Source organism: Cavia porcellus, unplaced genomic scaffold (genome assembly GCF_034190915.1).
Source record: "Cavia porcellus strain 051 isolate PalLab524CR breed Dunkin Hartley unplaced genomic scaffold, mCavPor4.1 scaffold_1, whole genome shotgun sequence".
Classification (NCBI taxonomy): Eukaryota; Metazoa; Chordata; class Mammalia; order Rodentia; family Caviidae; genus Cavia; species Cavia porcellus.
Window position 1 is genome coordinate 199,024,600 of NW_026947484.1, and position 17,527 is coordinate 199,042,126.

The window sequence follows — 17,527 nt, forward strand, 5'->3', positions numbered from 1 at the left end:
TCTGGGGATGGAACCCAGGGCCTTGCGCTGCCATGTTCCTACCTGGCTGCTGGGGCAAAGGCTGCACTACACGCATCACTCTTGGGACATTGATGCTCTGGGCAGGACCTGGCCCCCCAGCAGAGGAAGGAGGCAGGGGTGTTCACCTGAGGAACCAAAGTGACTGCACAGCTTCAGGCCACAGGTGGCCTGCCCTATTTTCAAAGAGGGCACAGTGCTGACACCCAACCAGAATGGTCTCCCAGAGGGATAAAGAGCCTGAAAGACCAGATCAATGGGCCTCAGTGGCCCAAAAACCACACAGTCCTCAAACCTCAGCTTCCCACTGTGGTTTTCATTTTTATTGAACTCCATTCTGCAAATTGCCAAATGAGTATCTTCTGTAGGTCCCACTGCCCCAGCCGTTAGGGCCGCTGACACTTTAGGAAGTGTCCATCGTCTGTACAGTCTCCTCCAGCACCTCAATCTCCAAAGTAGTGACTTTCTCAGTGAGGACTGCAGTGGTCCCCTTCTCACACCTGTACCGGCCAAATCTAGTTGAGAGAAACAAAGGTAGAGTTAGGACTGCCTGCCAGGTGCTGGATAGAGGGCCAGACAGTACAGAGCCCAACCTGGCAGCACGCAGGGACTAAAGTCTGGACTCCACTCTGCCCTGGGGGAGTCAAGTCCCCAGGGCTCCCTTCCCTTCCCACAGCCTCCAAGGGCTACGAAACAGGGACACCAAGCAAGGATACAATCTTGGCACAGAGAAGGGGAGTCCAGAGAGCACCTGCCCCAGCATGTGCACCAGTGTCCCCCAGCTCCTTACCCCCATACAGCCTTGGGGCTGCAGGCTTCTACCCTGGAGTGCCCCTTAGCAGCCTGCAAAATAAAACCTCTCCACCACGATCATCCTGCTCTCCTCCGCAACAAGACTGGCTCAGCCATCATCTTCCGCATCTAAGCTATATAGAAGCATCAACTACAGAAAGTGTCCACAGCCAGATTCCCAGCTTAGCCTACATTCTCATAACTGCAGGGGCATGATGGACTGCCACCAGGGCACAATTTTCTTTTTTGAGTACATGCAGAAGGGAGTCATCAGACACACAGGTGAGCTGTTAACTCACACTGGGCCAGGAGTTCTGACATGGTCAAACAGAAGCACATGCCCAGCTGTGCTGTGGTCTGTCCCCAGCTGGCACAGACAAATGGAAGGCTGCTGGCTCTGTCATGACCACGTGCTCCTGGAAGTTATCCCCTAAAGGGTTTCTTAGGTTCTAAGAGGGAGCAAAAAGCCAAAGACATGGCATGGACAGAGTTCCCTGTCACACTCTGAAGCTGGGGCAGAAGAGGGGCCTGACCGTACTCCTGGCAGAACCTCCCTGCCCACCTCACCCTGCAAGGGCCTGAGGAGCTGCGCTTTCCACAATGCCCCCTTGCCGCCCCGGTATCCGAGGATGTCTCTCAGCCCACCATGCTGGGCCCTGGCAGCAGCATGTAGTCGCAAAGCCACATTTCAGTGGCCATGAGCATGTCTCATCTGAGCTACACCCCAATGTCTGTGAGAGGCACGGTCACAAGGAGCCCCCACTGGCAGGGCCTGTAAGATGCAGGCTTCTGCCACCTGCAGCAGTGGAGTAATGTGACCCACAGGGCAAGGGCCACAATGGCACTGGCACCTGCACAGGCACCTCTGCCCAACCTGCTGCCCACTCTGAAAAGGATCTGCCTCATCAGGTGGTATGCCCTCATCTTCAGTCATTGGCCAAGAATACCAGAGTGTGGACACCATCACTGCAGTGCTCTCTGCACTGGGCACTGAGGAAAATAGCCCTGACCAGAGGACAGGTCACTGCCAGCCTTCTGTAACACCTGTCACTTTCTGCCTTCTGTGACCATACTCCCTTCTCAACCCCACATACCACTTTCCAGCAGTTTACACAAGGTCTTGAGAACTCTTATTAGGACACTGTTCAGTCTGGCTGGAGTGGCACCCCGTCTCCCAGTACTCACTGGCTCCCATCTTCAGGCAGCTGGCCTAAATCTACTTTCCCAGAAAGCCCTGTCCCTGACAGGTTGCTTCCCTTCCTACTTGAGGCCAAACCAACTCTGTGAGCTCCTTAGAGACCATCTAGTACAGCTCTGTCACTTGAAGTGCAGGGAGACTGATGACCACAGCTACTGAGCCAGCCAGGTGCCTTCCAAGTGCCTGCCCAGAGCTCTGCGCACCTGGGATGCCCCAGCCCATACAGATGCATGAAGCATCCACAGTAACCCCTGTTCTTCCTTCAGGGAGTCCCGGAGCTTCCAATCTGCAGTGTGGAATGCGAGCGAGCGCTCAGTGGAAGAAGCTGCCTCTCCACCCCGGCAGAGACCACAGGCACTGCACACTCACTCCAGTGAAGGCGGGAAAGCAGAACTCAGGAGCCACATCTTAGGCTGCATGCACTCCAGGAAGAGGTCAGTCAGGAGGCACAGGGTGGCCCACCAGCTGGACACCCATGAGGAACTGCTGAGGACCTGTGCACACATCTGTCACTACCTGTTCCTTAAATCAGCTAGACCCTTACCCCAGCGCCCTGAACCAGGCCTGCACTGCCACAAGCCACTGGCACAGTGCGTGCCCCAGCTTGGTGGTGCGACTCCCTCTAGTGTTGTGAACATGGTCAGCTCAAGGCCACAATGAGATGCTTCCAGCCACTAGCTCAGAACCTTTTTGGTGTCTTGGACCAGGGTGAGGAAAAATACACATCTCACAGAGCTCCATGCTGTGGTACGAATTCTTTCAGAATCCTTGCTCCCCAGCTCACTGCCCAAGAATACTCGCCAGGGCTCACCCATCTCTCCCGGCAGCACACTGGATCCAATCACTTCCCCACACCCTGCAGTGGCCTGCTGTCATGGCGCAAATCCTGGCTCGGAGCTCTGTGTGTAAGGCTAGCTTGGGATACAGGGAGAAGGACTCAGAACAGTCAGGCTCCTTGGAACACCAACCCTGCACTCACCTGGTCCCCTTCTTGTTGGGCACTGAGAACGGGCGAAGGAAGTCCAGCTTGTTCTTGCTGATGACACACAGATCAATGTTGCTCCCAGACCCCAAGTCATTAAAGATGCCAGCTGCAATGGCCTCACTCACCAGCTTCTTGGCCTCCTCCTCCTGGGAAAAAGACAGGCAGTTATTACACAGGGTGCCCGCAGTGAGCTGCAGGCCTGCTGAGAAGCCCCAAGGTGTTCTCACACTGAACGCAAGAGATCTCAAAGCGCCAAAGTGCCTTGCCTACAGCTGCTCCACTGCTGGGCAAGGGACTGGGCCTTTCAAACCCTAAATGCACAGACCGCACCTTTACCACGGCTTCACATTGCAGAGCCACCACAAAATCGTGAGCTACGCACTGAGGACATTTATCATCCATTTATCAAACACGTCAGGACTTTTTCTTGTAAAGGGTTAGGTTGTAAATACTTCAGCTTTTGTGGTTGTAGCAGTCTCACAACTGCTCATCTGCCACAGTAGTATCAAACAGCCACAAAACACATGAACAAGTAAGCATGAGTGTTTCCCAATAAAACTTTATTAACAAAAACAGGTGTTGAGTTGGATTTGTCCCATGGGCTTAGTTTGTTAAACCCTGATCAAAATATTCACCAATGGCTGAAACATACTTCCTGATGACAAAATAGAAATGTCAGCATCACGGGGCTGCAAGGCAATGGGCTGACTAGCATCAAATCCAACAGTAGTTCTAAGGTTTTAAAACCAGGGCGAGGCCAATCCTCATGGCTAAGCCCCAAGCTCACTGAAGACACTGCTCTGAATCCCTCTCTCCTATGCTTAGTTAAGTCTAAGTCCCCAGCGCTTATTCGGAAGCACTCACTTCTTTCAGGAAGACCTGGCCAGGAGTGAGTGATGCGGAGATGGATGAAGGCCCTATCGTACAGGGCCATGAGCGTCCAGTGGGCCATGAGACCCAAGTAACTGCAGCACTGAGTGGTGAGCACAAGGCCAACTGAGCAGGAGCTATGGGAACACTGGCCGAAGCGACACCAGGCAGCCAGAAAGCAGCATCCAACATCAAGCAGCTGGGCATAAGCTGGCCAACAGTAAGTTCAAGCCCTTCGGGCAGTAAGGATAGGAATGACCCAACCTCCCCAAAGAAAGGAAAGCAGCCCATGTGCAGCTCTTCCCAATCTTCCCAGGGCAGTCTACACACCCACCAGCTCATCAAAGTTCACCCAACACTTCAAAAAAGATTCCCTGCCGAAACGCAGCCTGAGATGCTCCCAGGATAGTCACTGCCTCTGAGCTCTGAGAAGACCTGAGCCCACTCCAGCCCCCTGCTCTCTGCCCGGCTCAGCCTGGGTTGACAGTGGTAAGAGCACCCCCTACAGATCAAGAAGGGTAAGAGGCTCCTGGAGATGTGCATGCAGCCTCCCAAACCAAAAGCAGGACTAGACGGTCATTTTTACATTATCCCCCACATTTTAAACTTCCGGAGTGATACATACATGGGGCCAAGAAAGCCGGTTATTCTCTTGTACAAATATAGTCCCTTAAGACTTTCAAACAGGAATCAGGAACTCTCTCCTAGGACTCTCAACAGTCCCTCAGAAGCCTCTCCCAAGCCAGTGTGATGATGCCCACACTGGGAGTCTGTGATGATGCCCACACTAGAAGTCTGAAGCAACAGATTCGTGAGTTTGAGGTCAACTTAAGACTACAAAAGAAATCAGAAATCAGCTCCTCCAAAAACTTCCCTGAACTTCAGAAGGTGGTAGCAAGAAAGAAGCTCCTTAAGCCAAGGAGAATGCCCACTGCCAACACACAGACAGCAAAACCCAACCACCAATTTGCTTGGGCGACCTGCCTCCGGCTTGCTTTGCTGACTCACCAGCCTGAGCTGTGCAAGCACAGGCGTGCACACAGCACCTGGCTCAGCCTGCTCCTGGTTCCCATCTCTCCCCTTCCGGCTCTTTCTTCTCATCTAACTGTTTCCTCTGCTTTGTCTTCCTCATCACTGCTGCTGGTACCTTGAGCCACCTCGAAGCAGCCAACAGCACCTAATGGACATTACAAATCCTACTGGCAGCACTTAGGACTGCAGATCTGTATTCCTCAAGGGGTTTTATTTTGAGGGCCAGGGAAGGGGGGAAGATTTAAAGGGACCAGACATACACGCCTGATATTAGATATTATTAGAATGTCTAATGTTGATCCATTTGACTGTGCACACAGGAACTAAACTGCTAACAGTGCCACGGGTACAGCTGATTATTTTGCAAATATTTTGTAACATGACCGTATAACTGATAAAAGTTATAAATGTAGAAATTCTGAAATGCATCAGGTACTGATGTACTGTGAAAATTATCATGTATACTGTTAAGCATTACTGTTAAAAACTCGGAAATGTATCTGTTAAATTTCTTTCCTTGCCAGGGATATAGCTTAGTGGCACAGTGCCTGCCTGGCAAGCATTAAGGTCATGAATTCAATCCCCAATACCAAAAAACAAACAAATAAATTTCTTTCCTCTCCACCAACTTTAAGGAAGACAATTCCTTACGGTCTTGCAAATTCTTGGCTCCCTCCACTAAAACTACCCACTCATGGTTACCAGATGGAAGATGTTATGAAATAGCATAAATTGTAACATTTGGAGAGCACCTACTATATTCGGGGTCAAATACGGAGCTAGGCCCTCCTGCTCTTGTTTACTCCTGCTCCTACCATCTTTGGAGACCAGCACTGTCAAAAACTACAGCTGAGAGGAACTCATGACTTGCCCAGGGTCTCATGGCTAATAAACAGTACAAAGTAAAACCAGCCTTGCAAGCAGTCCACTTTGGACTGGGCTCTTCACCAGTAGGAACCAGTGGCTACCAGTCGTCTGATTCAAGGCCATGTTGTTCTCCATCACCAAAGATCCTCAGAGCCTGGGCAAGTTTAAGAGGCGGAGGAGGATGGTAGCTGCCAATTTCTCATTGGGCCAATTAGCAGCTCCTGTGATGCTTATTTCCACTACAGGGCAGTTAGAACTGTTTCCCACAGACTAATCACCCAAAGGGCCTTCTCCATGTTCAGCCGGGATAACAGAATAACGTTCCTATGATGTAATTTCAGAGATCAATATTGAGACTGAAGGACTTGCCAGTGGCAGAGGGCTGTAATCCCACCCTCTGGGAGACAGGCAAGAGGATCACAGTTCAAGGCTAGCCTGGACAACGCAGTAAGAGCTATCTAAAAATGAAGTAAAACTGTCAAAAGGGGTGAGGATGTAGCTCAGTGGTAGAGTGCCTGCCTTGCATATATGAGACCCTGGGTTCAATCCCCATAAACAATAAAAAAGCTCAAAGGCCTTTTCACGTACTTCTCCCCTAACCACCAAAAACTCTCAAACAGAGGTTGAAAATTACCAGCATTCGATCGTCTGTTACTTACAATAGTCTCAATAAATTATTTCCAGAGACATACTGTGTTCCAGAAACTGCTTTTCATTGCTACAATATCCCCACACAGAAGTCTACATATATGCAAATATACTCCTGGACATATTCATGCTGTGTTTTCTTTATAGTGAAATTTTGCAATTAAACTACTTTTGTCTTTAACATGTGCTACCAAATATTTGAGAAAACTATCAAGAAAAACCACAAACTAAAGGCAAGAGTTGGGGAAAACACATTTTTATCTGTCTCTGGCACACAATAAATGCAGGAAACAGTTTCTTCCTTTAGACTTCACTGTTTCTAGGGAACTACACTTCCCTTTTCTGGAAGACTCCTAGTGACCTGAGTCTTGAGCAGCATCTGTCTGGGGACAGCGGCAACAGAGGGATTCTAACCAGGGCCCTACAGAGCCTGTGTCCCCAGTTGGCCAGGCCCAGGTGCGTCACTCTCCCCTGCCAAGCCAGCAGCCTCCCCCAGCCAGCTGCTCACAGATTTACACTGCTCATCCCAAGGGAACGTGGAGATTCAGTATGTAGAGTAGCAGGACTCATGCAGCTACTAAGAAAGGTTTTCCAGGACCAGGGCTGCTTCCTTTTACTCTGAGAGGTTCAGCCAAAAGAGCACCATGATCCTGGTGACTGAATGCCAGTAGGGACTCAGGCTTCAAGGCCAGCTGACAGATACAAAGGCAGACAAACTAGGTTTGCAGACCCAGTCACCTCTTAACTGCTGTGCAGCCTTGGACAGGTCATTTTGCCTCTCTGAATTGACTCTGCCACTTTGGAATACAATAATAATAAGCCTTACGTCACAGAAATTCTGCACAAATTTGAAATCAACTGTAAAAAGAACCTACTATTGAGTCTGGCTTATAGCTGTTGCTTAGTAACTGATTAACTTACTGATGAAAGTCAGTCAAAGGGTTCCTGAAACAGTTTACCTCTACATAACAACCACTATACCATGCCCAAACAAGAAAGTGGTCCAAGCAAACCTGCTGACAGACCTCCCCTTGTGTCATGGAGAAGTTCCTGAAATAATTAATCCAAGCAAAAAGCACATTCCCTAAAAGTTCAGAGAATATAAAAGGAACACTTCCTGCTTTATGGCTACAAAGACCAAACTAACTGGGAATATCAGTCCCCTGGGTCACCCCTGCTTCTTAAATGAGATTACAATAAGAGTGATGTACTGTACTACAAGTCAGCTGTGACAAGCAGCACTTTATAGAGCTATCTGTTTGTCTCCATCACTGCATCGCACAATGTGTCCCTGGACTCCAATGTGCAGCTCCATTTACCGCTACATGACAAATGGGCAGCACTTGTAAAAGGCACAAAGAGGTCCATGTCGGCCACGTAATGGTCACCACAGCTGTACCCGAATGCTTGAGGGGACAAAACAGACCCCCAAGTTCATTAAACTGACCAGTAATGGATCTTTCAAAAAGTGCCTTAGGAATCGTACAGAAAAGGCTAAAATAAATAACTCAGCATGGAAGGCTAATCTGAAATGGTGTTTGATAAATTATTTATACCACAGGCGATTGTCTGCATTTAATATTGGAGCTACTAGTAGCATCTTTAAAAGATGATTTATGTGTTGTAATGCTATTAAACTTTATATTGGCCCACTGCTAGCTATAAAGTCTGCTGAGATTTAGAGAATGAGTTTTAAACTGTCACTGCAACATCATAGGAGATGGAGACTGCATTAAATCTTTACTTTAAACCTGTTATCTAGAGAGTTGCATTTTGTAGACACTCACAAACTGATAGATTACCTTGGTATCCACTGTGGCGCAGGTCCAAGAAAGTACTGCAAAGAGACTTTGCCACACTCCTGTCTACAGCAACCACCGAGTTCCTCTTCTCGCTAACGTGGTTCTGAGATTGGGAATGTTACTGCAGCGAACTGTAGGTATGCCAGCCTTGGGCAACCTGGACAGTTTGGCAGCAACTTAACACTATTTAAATAAGCCCTCCGTATTTGACTGCTCGGCAACACATAGTAGACAGTGCTTTAGTTCTGTTGGAGACAGGCAAAACATTAAATATGCATTTGACTGAACGCCTAACACACTGTCTAAAGTGCAACTCTGGCATGTGAAACTGCATATACATGGCCAGCCGAGTGAAAGAACTCATATGTAACCAGGAATTTCTAATTTTTGTTTGTTTGCTTCCCTTCTATAATACTGGGGAATAAGCCCAGGGCCTCCTGCAAGGTAGGCAAGAGCTCCACCATCAAGCTAGATCCCATTCTCTTTTCATTTTTTAGAGACAGGGTCTCACTGAATTGCCCAGGTTGGCCTTAAACTTGAGATCTTCCTGTCTCAGCCTCCAAGTAGCTAGTCTGACAGCCATGTGCCACCACACCAGGCTAAACGAATTTAAGAAGAAACAAAGGAAAATATTTTCCACTTATGTAGCTAAGAAGATGATGTAAGGGGACCAGGGATTTAGCTCAGTGGTGTAAGTGCCTGCCTGACAAGCAAGCACAAGGTCATGAGTTTGATCCCCAGTACCAAAAAAAAAAAAAAAAAAATCTGAAGAAGTTGATGTAAGGGGTAAAAAAAGGAAGAAATATTCAGTCTTTAGGCATGAGGAATTCTTCTGGCTCTACCTTAGCCTGTCACTGTTTGCTTTGTCTTGTTTTTTAGAGCACTGCCCATGTGTGTCTTGCCTTCTGTCCCATTTCCAAACCAGGAGTCAGGGGACAGTTCCTATCCTTCCTTTGTTCCTTCAGGGGAACAAGAATGTGGACGGCATCCCAGCAGAACTCTCACACAGCTTTCATCCATTCTTCTATTGCTACTGAATCTACACTTAATTCCACCTAGTTTGTAACAATCTCCTTTATGAACAACCATGCATTTAACTGAGCTCAAACAGGGAGGTCTGGAGAGATGATGGGCAAAGACTACCCAGTTTCCCTCAGGAGAAGTAAGTTGCAGAGATCTACTGCACAGTACATGGTGAGAATGTCCTCTTGAAAACTGCTAACAGCAGATTCTCAGTATTCTGAACCACACACACACACACACACACGCACACACACATGAAATAACTGTGTGAGGTAATGCCTATGTTAATCAGCTTGATTTAGCCACTCCCTAACATATACATATTTCAATGCATCATGCTGTCTATGATAAATTTATACCATCTTTGTCAATCGGAAATTAAAGAATTGAAGCAGGACAAATTCATCTTGGGAAATCTTTAACTCTTGTTTTTTTTATTTGAAACAGTAAAATACCATTGCTCTGGGCTTGGGTTGGGGCTCAGTGTTAGAGTCCTTAAGTAGCATGCACAAGCCCTGGGTTTAATCCCGAGCACTGCAAAAACAAAGCAATAACAAGAAAATTCTGTTGCTCTCATCATGTGCAATAGAGCAGATGAAAATCTGGGTGAGATGCAAGTCTGGACTATAAAAAGACAGGACCAAACTCTTGCACCTCAAAGTGGAATGCATGCCTTCTCCATCTTTGCATCCTGGGCAACTAACACAGCTCATGGCCTATCCATCAACAAATGAAAGACTGAATCTTCACTTCAAATACGTACACTGCTTTAATAAACTCAAATTAAATTATGAGACAGATCAAGGCCAAATGGTGTAACTCCAAAATTATACCAGCATCCATGAGGACTGGAAACCAGTGAACCAGGAAAAAGCAGAGGTTTAAGCACAATGTCTTATAGTGTGACCAGTTGACGTGCTAAGCCTGTGATTACCTAACTATGCCACTGAGGCAGCCTGAAGGAGTCATTAATAGCTGGTGGCTGAATAAAATTTAAAGAGCTCAAAAAAGTGTTTAAAACAGGCTCCTCCTTCCTCAATCAGAAGGCATCCCACACAAACCTATGCGCCCAATGTATGACCACATCTTTTACAGGGGAAAAAGCTAGTTTGTTTTTAGACGGGGCTATGTGACAAAAGCACATCGTATGGGTATGGCGTGAGCTGTCTGGGTAAACGCGGCTGCCTAGGTGAACATCTGGGACTTGCTGAACGGGAGTGTGCAGCGGCCAGGGCTCAGCATGCCACCAAACAGGGTACTTGGTGCCTGGGCCTCTAAGACAGAGGCAACACTGCCTACTCCTTCCTCCACAGCTGGGGGTGGGTGCTACCTGTATATGTACGTGCCAACTCTGGGGGAACGAGGGAGGGAGGAAAGACTGTGGGTATAGGAGTGATTTAGAGGTTCTAAGCAGGGATAGGAAGGTCACTGCCACCTGGGCCTGCCCCAGATCACCAAAGTGCATGAAAGCCTGACCAAAAGTCAAGACCAGGAAACGAGACAGAAAGGCTGCACAGCCACAGTGGGCCAGAGAAGCAGCAGGAGGAAAGACAGCCCCGGACTGGACACCCCTGAGCAGTTCTATACTCTCTGACCACAGGCTGTCCTTAGAAATAAAGATCAGTGCTTCTGTTAAAGAGTGGCGGAGCAATAAAAGGACAGGGATGTCCCCACCACACAGACTTTACCAAGAAACTTATTAGCAAGTTTTTTTTTTGTCTTTTTCGTTTTTATCAGTACCAGGGATCAAACTCACCACTGCACACTTGCAAGGCAGGAGTTTATGCTGCTGAGCTAAATCCCCAGCCCCCTTGTTAGCAAGTTTTAAGGTGGAAGGAGAAAGAAAAGGGTATGAGAGAACGCCAGGTCTGAGCCATGCACCTTCATTCCGTCCTGAACTCCCATCTGCTTATTCAGGTGAGGAAACTGAGGCTCTCTGAAATCCTGGCTGATACCCAAAGGCACAGAGCTGTGTGTAAATGGGAGGGAGAGTTAGGGATCTGTGACAAGTCACTGCCTGGCATCACCAACGCCTGTTTCTCTAACCCACCATTAGGAAAACTGGTGGCGGGCAAGTGGTTTTGCTGGAATCTGTGACAGTGAATGAAGGAAAAGTACCTAAGCTTCCAGAGGGAAAAGGACCAAAAGAGAACATATTGCTTTCCACAAGGAGAAGAAATAGTGTTCACAGCATATGTGTATACAAATATATATTTCCAAGACTGCACTGAAGCAAATCTAACCAGAGAGAAGAAGAAAAAAGACTGGGTTTAAATAATGAGAAATATGCTTAACCACCCTGAAAATGAAAACTAGGGAGACTGTGGTACTGATAGATCTTAGTAATAATCTCTCTCTCCTACAACAATTTGGCCAGTGACAACTGGGATGATACACTTCTAGACACATTACAAGGGCTGTCACTGAAAATGGGGAAAATGGAGTGAAATCTAGTCCATGGGTCACAATCAAAATGAAAAAGCCAACACTAGGAATGGCTCAAGAGGAAGTGATGAAAGAAATTTGGTGCTGTCTGAAGCGGAGACTGAGGCCAGGGCTGGAATCAGCACACAAGCCACCAGCATAGCCGCCTGGTGCAGAGGCATGTGGGAGGCCAACGAGAGGACTATTCACTGCTTGCTCCTGCTGTTGCAGCAACACAAGAACTAGGAAGGGCAGGACAAAACCTAGAAAGTATGGGGTGCTCACCTAGTAGGAAGTTTCAAGGTGGCCACAAGTGAAGTGAATGTCAAATAATGCAAACACCCTGACAAAAATGTGCAAGTTGGCTTGATTCAGCAGGACCAAGACTATGCCCAGACCCGAGCCAACCTTCCAGAGCCAGAGGTAGCACTGCATACTTAGGAGAAGGTTCAAGCACATAGCCTGTGCAGCTACAACCACCCCAAAGGGAAGTGAAGAGGTAATCTTAATATGAGATAAGAACTCCCAAGAGATAGCTGATGCGGAAAGAGCTACTGTGTTCAGAGGTTTCCTGGGGTACTGGGGTTAAGAACAGAGCCAAAGAGTGTGGAGACAGGATAGAAGGTAGCCAAACTAAAGGGCAGAGGTGACAGGCAGGAAAAATGCCATGAAAACAGGAGGGGAAGGTGTGGTCAGGCAGGTGATTCAGTGGGGCTGAATCTCAGCAAACCTCAGAGACTACAGAGAGCACCAGTCCTCTGTGCTAACCCCTGGGAAGGCAAGAGAATTTTAAGCCAAGGGATGATATAGTTTACATCTCTGCTTCCAAAATTCTAACCAGAAGCACTGGATGAGGAAATGCCAAAGGCAGAAGCCAGCGGGAAAGTGAACAGAATCCCACTGAGAGATGGGGAAGATGTGTCAGACGGGAGAGCAGAAGAGCAGGAGAGGGTGCCACATGGACTCTTAACACTGTTCACAGGTGCTGACCGCTCCTCCGAACAAACGCTCATACTGGATGCAACGTTATCCCTGGCAACTATTTTTCTGGCACGTTAATAGGAAAGCAATAATTAACTTAATAAATTTTCTAGACAACAGTAAGCTTCTGCAATTGAAGCCCTAAAAAGTGTCACTTAAAAGGGACAAGACAAGATCAGAGCCACAGAAGATATACTAAGGTTATAGGGTATGGGGACACCTGGGCTGGAATAACTTGTAAACGCCACTGCATCAGCAAAGGAGTTTCATAAACACCTGTCTGGCCACGGGAGTAGGGAAGAAAGAGCACAAGGGACTGGTCAACTGTGAGGACAAGGATGCTGCCAGGAGTGGTGGTGCACGCCTAAAATCTCAACACTCTGGGATGCTGAGGCAGAGTCACAAGTCTGAGCCCAGCTTGCACAACTTAGCAAAAGTCTGCCTCAAAATTTTAAAAATTAAAAATAAATAAGATGTTTTTAAAAGATTACAGAAAGACACTTAAGAATGACCATGAGTTTGAGGGGCTGGCCCTGTCTAAGGTCAAGTTTTGAGGCAGCAGTGATGAGCTCAATCTAGGCAGGGGAGGAAGGTACAAACACAAGGAGCTACTAACTCAGACCCCTTTTCATGAAGATCACCTGGCTGATTACCTTTCCCTGGGCCCTGGGCATACAGTCTTCAGAGAATTCCCAATTACTTGGGGAAATGCATGTAAAGGAACACACTTACAAATGGACACAAGGGAACACCTAGGCTCTGAAGCTGAGAGCTGTATTTGCTACTGTATACTGATGCGGGTAGGCAGGACTACAGACCATAAACATCCAGGAATGAACCAGGGTTGTTAATTACCAGCTGTTCAACTTCAGTGCTAGAGTCAGTCAACAGTTTTAGGTTCTAATTTCCTCATCCTCCAAAAAAGGTCCTAAAACCACCTAGCACCAAGCCTTTTAATCAGCATCTTCAGTGGATGCTAATTAAACAAAACACTCACTCAGGCACAGGAGAAACTCCTAGTACAGCACCTGGGATATAAGAGAGCCGTGAGAGCGCTCATCTCATCCTGCTCCCTCCTCTACTGTTCACAAACAAGGGTAAAAAGCAAAAGTCTCACTCTTCCAGAACTACTAATGCGACAGGCAACTGCTATTAACTGAGTACTTTGTTTTTAAATTCTCAGTTCAAAGCAAATTGTGAAAGTCACCATTATACTGCAAGTGAAATTCAATATAATGCCATAAAACCTATCATTATCGCCAAGAAGTATGCTAAGTGGCATGTTTCCATTTATTCTATTTCACTACAAATTAAATGCTAAAAGGATGACAAGAAAACTTACATTTACCACATGCAGGCTCTATGCCAAGTATACTACTCCATCTACTCTTCAAACCAATCCTTTAAAATGATATAGCACTTAAAAAAATAAAAATAAAAAAATGATACAGTACATCCTTGCTCCTACTTCACCAGGATACCACGGCATAGAGGAGGGGTCATGATGGACTCAGAGGTACACAGCCAACAGCTGAAGGCCCCCAGTGCAACAGTGTAGTCTGACACTAAACCCCCAAGAAAACATAACCTCCACTCAGTTTCCCAAAACACTGCTGTCTCTCCAGTACTTAGAGATAAGTGAGACAACTCACGGGTCATCTTTTTAAAGCACTTTACCTTTAAACTATTTCATAGCTGCAAACACATGGCCTAACCAATGCTGCTCTAACATCCCACTGTTCACCTGGCTGGTTGCATTTGGTAAAACTGAGAACATGAGAACATCCTGATTCCTCAAAATTTTAATCAGCAGAGATTAAAAGTTTCTTGCTAAAAGGTGCACAGAATCCATGCTCATGGAACGTTTGCACAACTTTCTCCTTTTTCTTCCTCCTATCATTTTTTGTTATTTCTGCAGAATTTCAGGGTTAGGTAAAAGTGATATAAAGTACCTCACAGAAATCCACCAAGTAACATTATCTGTTAAGGTTAAAACTTTAACTTCCTTCCTGAGGTGTGCTGCTGGGGTCTCATTACAGCAGGTAATCTCACATTCCACCATGCACAACACACTAAGTACCAGCATCTCCCAATTACACTGCAATGTAAATCTCAAAGGATATCTGGAAAGTCTACACACTCCTGCACCCAGTGCCGAAACACAGACACCTCTAATGGAACATGGCAGCTTTCTAAACTAAATATTCACACAATGGGACAGGGCTGCTAAGCTCCAGTCCTGTCTCATACTGAAGAGCGGATACTAATTAAAAGGCCACACTGACTGGAGAAATGATCAACCAGACAACTTGAGACATCGACTGTAGTTTTGTTTTTCTATTTCCAAATATGTCTGGCTGTCCAAACTTTCAGGGTTATACAAGTCAAAGTTCCAGCAGTACTTACATGCCTTTGTGACATTCCTCATCCAGAATGGTCAGTATGCCTTTTTAGGTATCCTGTACCATGCTTCTTCAAACCTCAACACAAAAAACACAAGCAAGGACCCACGGGCTATTTGATGCCATCCTAAGATCTCCCCGAGCCCACCACTTCCTGCTGCATCTCACTTCTAATGCCCCTGTATACACAATGTTCTCATACCCTTCCTGTCATAATTGCCATAGGTGTCTGAGGGCCCGTCCACTCTGATAGGAGGTAGGTGTCACTAAGTAAAGGCTCTCATCTCCTAAGCAGGCAGAGAGCTTGACTAACAAAACATAGGTGAAGGGCTTGAGTCGCCCTCCACATCTCAGGACCACCTGTCAGGAGCCTAGCAGCCTCCCTGGCGACCCCTGGGGCCAGCCAGATGCTTCTCTGGTGCTGCAGAGGAAACCACCAAGTTCCACTAGCAAAGCACCGGCTGGCTCCCTGCCTCTGCCATCTGAAGTGCCTACAAGGCTCTGAGAAGGGAGCTTTTTCCCGAAGCTTTGCAACAGCAGAAGGTATCCTGTGTACAGTACTTCTTACCATTATCATCGGGCTATTTTTGGAACTGTTTTTATTTCAGCTAGCAAACCTGCATTTGATACAGGCTGTCACAAACAAACAAACAAACTTATCAGAGTAGTAATGGCTGTGAAATATCTTGCCTAAGCCAACTTTAGTGGCATCTCTCTTTATTTCAGAATTGCTAATCCCTTCAAATATTGGCAGTTGTTTATTCAGATTTTCTGATACATGAAATTTGCTGACTTTTTCTCCCTTAGGTTGATACAGATATATGAAAACTGTGAAGCTTCCCCCCATTCCTTTTTTGGCTAGAAATGAAACTTCTCTGCCTGTGTAAAATATAGGGCCATTTAAAAAATCACCATATGTTTTAGATCAGAAGGTAAAAACAGTACGGCAGCAATGTGAAACTTTACAGCTCCTAAAAGCTGACAAAGGACTCTGTGAGACACAGTTCATGCCCGCCAGAATCTCTTCTCTCCTGAGCAGCAGCCCCACTTACCCACAGGCTGTAACACCAAGTTTACCTTTTTTAAAGCTAACTTGCACATACGATGTAAACCTACACAGATACTACAATAAAACATTTAGCCCCAAATGTTATTTTAAACTTAATTTTTCCACAGAGCCATTTCATGAAAGAAAGAAAGAAAGAAAGAAAGAAAGAAAGAAAAAAAAAAAGAAAGAGTTTCCTAAAATTCCCAATTACACATCAGTATGTATCAGTGGATGTGTAATGTCAGGCTGCTTTGCACACCGCATGCCCACCACCTCCCCCTTTCGGATATCACACACCACACAAGTATAATAAACCATGTTAATATTTCACACCACTGTGAAATATGCTGGAGTATCAATTCAACATCTGCTGTCTTTAGGGCCCGGGAGTCCCGCAGAGACACTTTCAATTTGTAATTGAGTTCTATGCTGAATTAATCAGCAGTTTATCTTTTTTACTAAAATAACGTCTTCACCACTAACCCAGATTTACATTAACAATTTATGCTAAATTACCTGCCAAGCCAAAACTTATAAGATTCTAGGATACCATCTAGTTAACACTCAGCTCTATATTTCATTTCTTTTATTTCTCTAACCCATTATCAAGAAGAGTAGAAATCCATTGTTCAAGAGCTTACAAGCCTCTATCATATTTGACAACCTCTTGGATGTGTAACACAGCCTCACTTTGACAGTGGAATTCATGGGGGCTTACTCCTCTGCCCCTGAAAGCCCCTGTTCAATAAGTGTTATGATGCAAAATTTTTATGTAATAGATTTCTAGAATGGCGTGAAATCAGTGAATCATCAAAAACCCTCTTTTATTTCTTCCCTCAGGAAGTTAGAATATTCCAAATCTTGGTTTGGCTGAAATACCAGGGAAGTGTGCAGGGAGGCATTTTTCAGTGCCTCAAATTTGTAATTGAGATCTCAGCAAATTCATAACAGAAAGGTTGAGAAATCCATTTCTCTCTCTTTTTTTCTATCATAGTGCAGACTATTTTATTAATATACTCCCTTTAATCCCAGAATCCCTTTAATTCTGTATGCTTGGAAGCCACCAGCCATTTATTCCATTCAGGGCTTCCCCTGAATCTACCTTTTGCCTTGATCAAATAGTCTCTGGCCACAAAGAAGTTGTATTCTGAAGCTTGCTGGGTTTTTTGCCACAGGTGCAACAGGCAACATACACTTTGTGAAATATTTCTACTACATGGTATATTTTCCCCTGCATTTCAGTTACAGGAAATATGCAAAGCAAAAATATTTCAAGTGGAACACCTGCTCCAAAGAAATGCATCATAAATAATTACCTATCTACTATAGAGCAAATAATGCCTTTTCACTCTATTCTGCTAAGGGTGGTATAGTCCACCATCATTCAGGATGGCCTTTTCCAATACGAGCCCTAGAGGCAGCACCCAGCTCGAGTAC

General features: G+C 46.1%; 1 protein-coding gene across 1 annotated transcript in view; it reads right to left on the reverse strand.

Moving 5' to 3' along the window:
• Positions 1-314: 314 nt before the first annotated feature.
• Psmb7 (proteasome 20S subunit beta 7) overlaps positions 315-17,527 on the reverse strand; it is a 55,461-nt gene continuing 38,248 nt past the window's right edge. Inside the window, exons 7-8 of the mRNA XM_003470789.5 lie at positions 2,988-3,139; positions 315-533 (exon numbers count right to left, since the gene is read on the reverse strand). Of these exons, the coding sequence (XP_003470837.1) occupies positions 422-533; positions 2,988-3,139 (264 nt within the window). The 3' untranslated portion in view covers positions 315-421. The remainder of the gene's footprint in view (positions 534-2,987; positions 3,140-17,527) is intronic.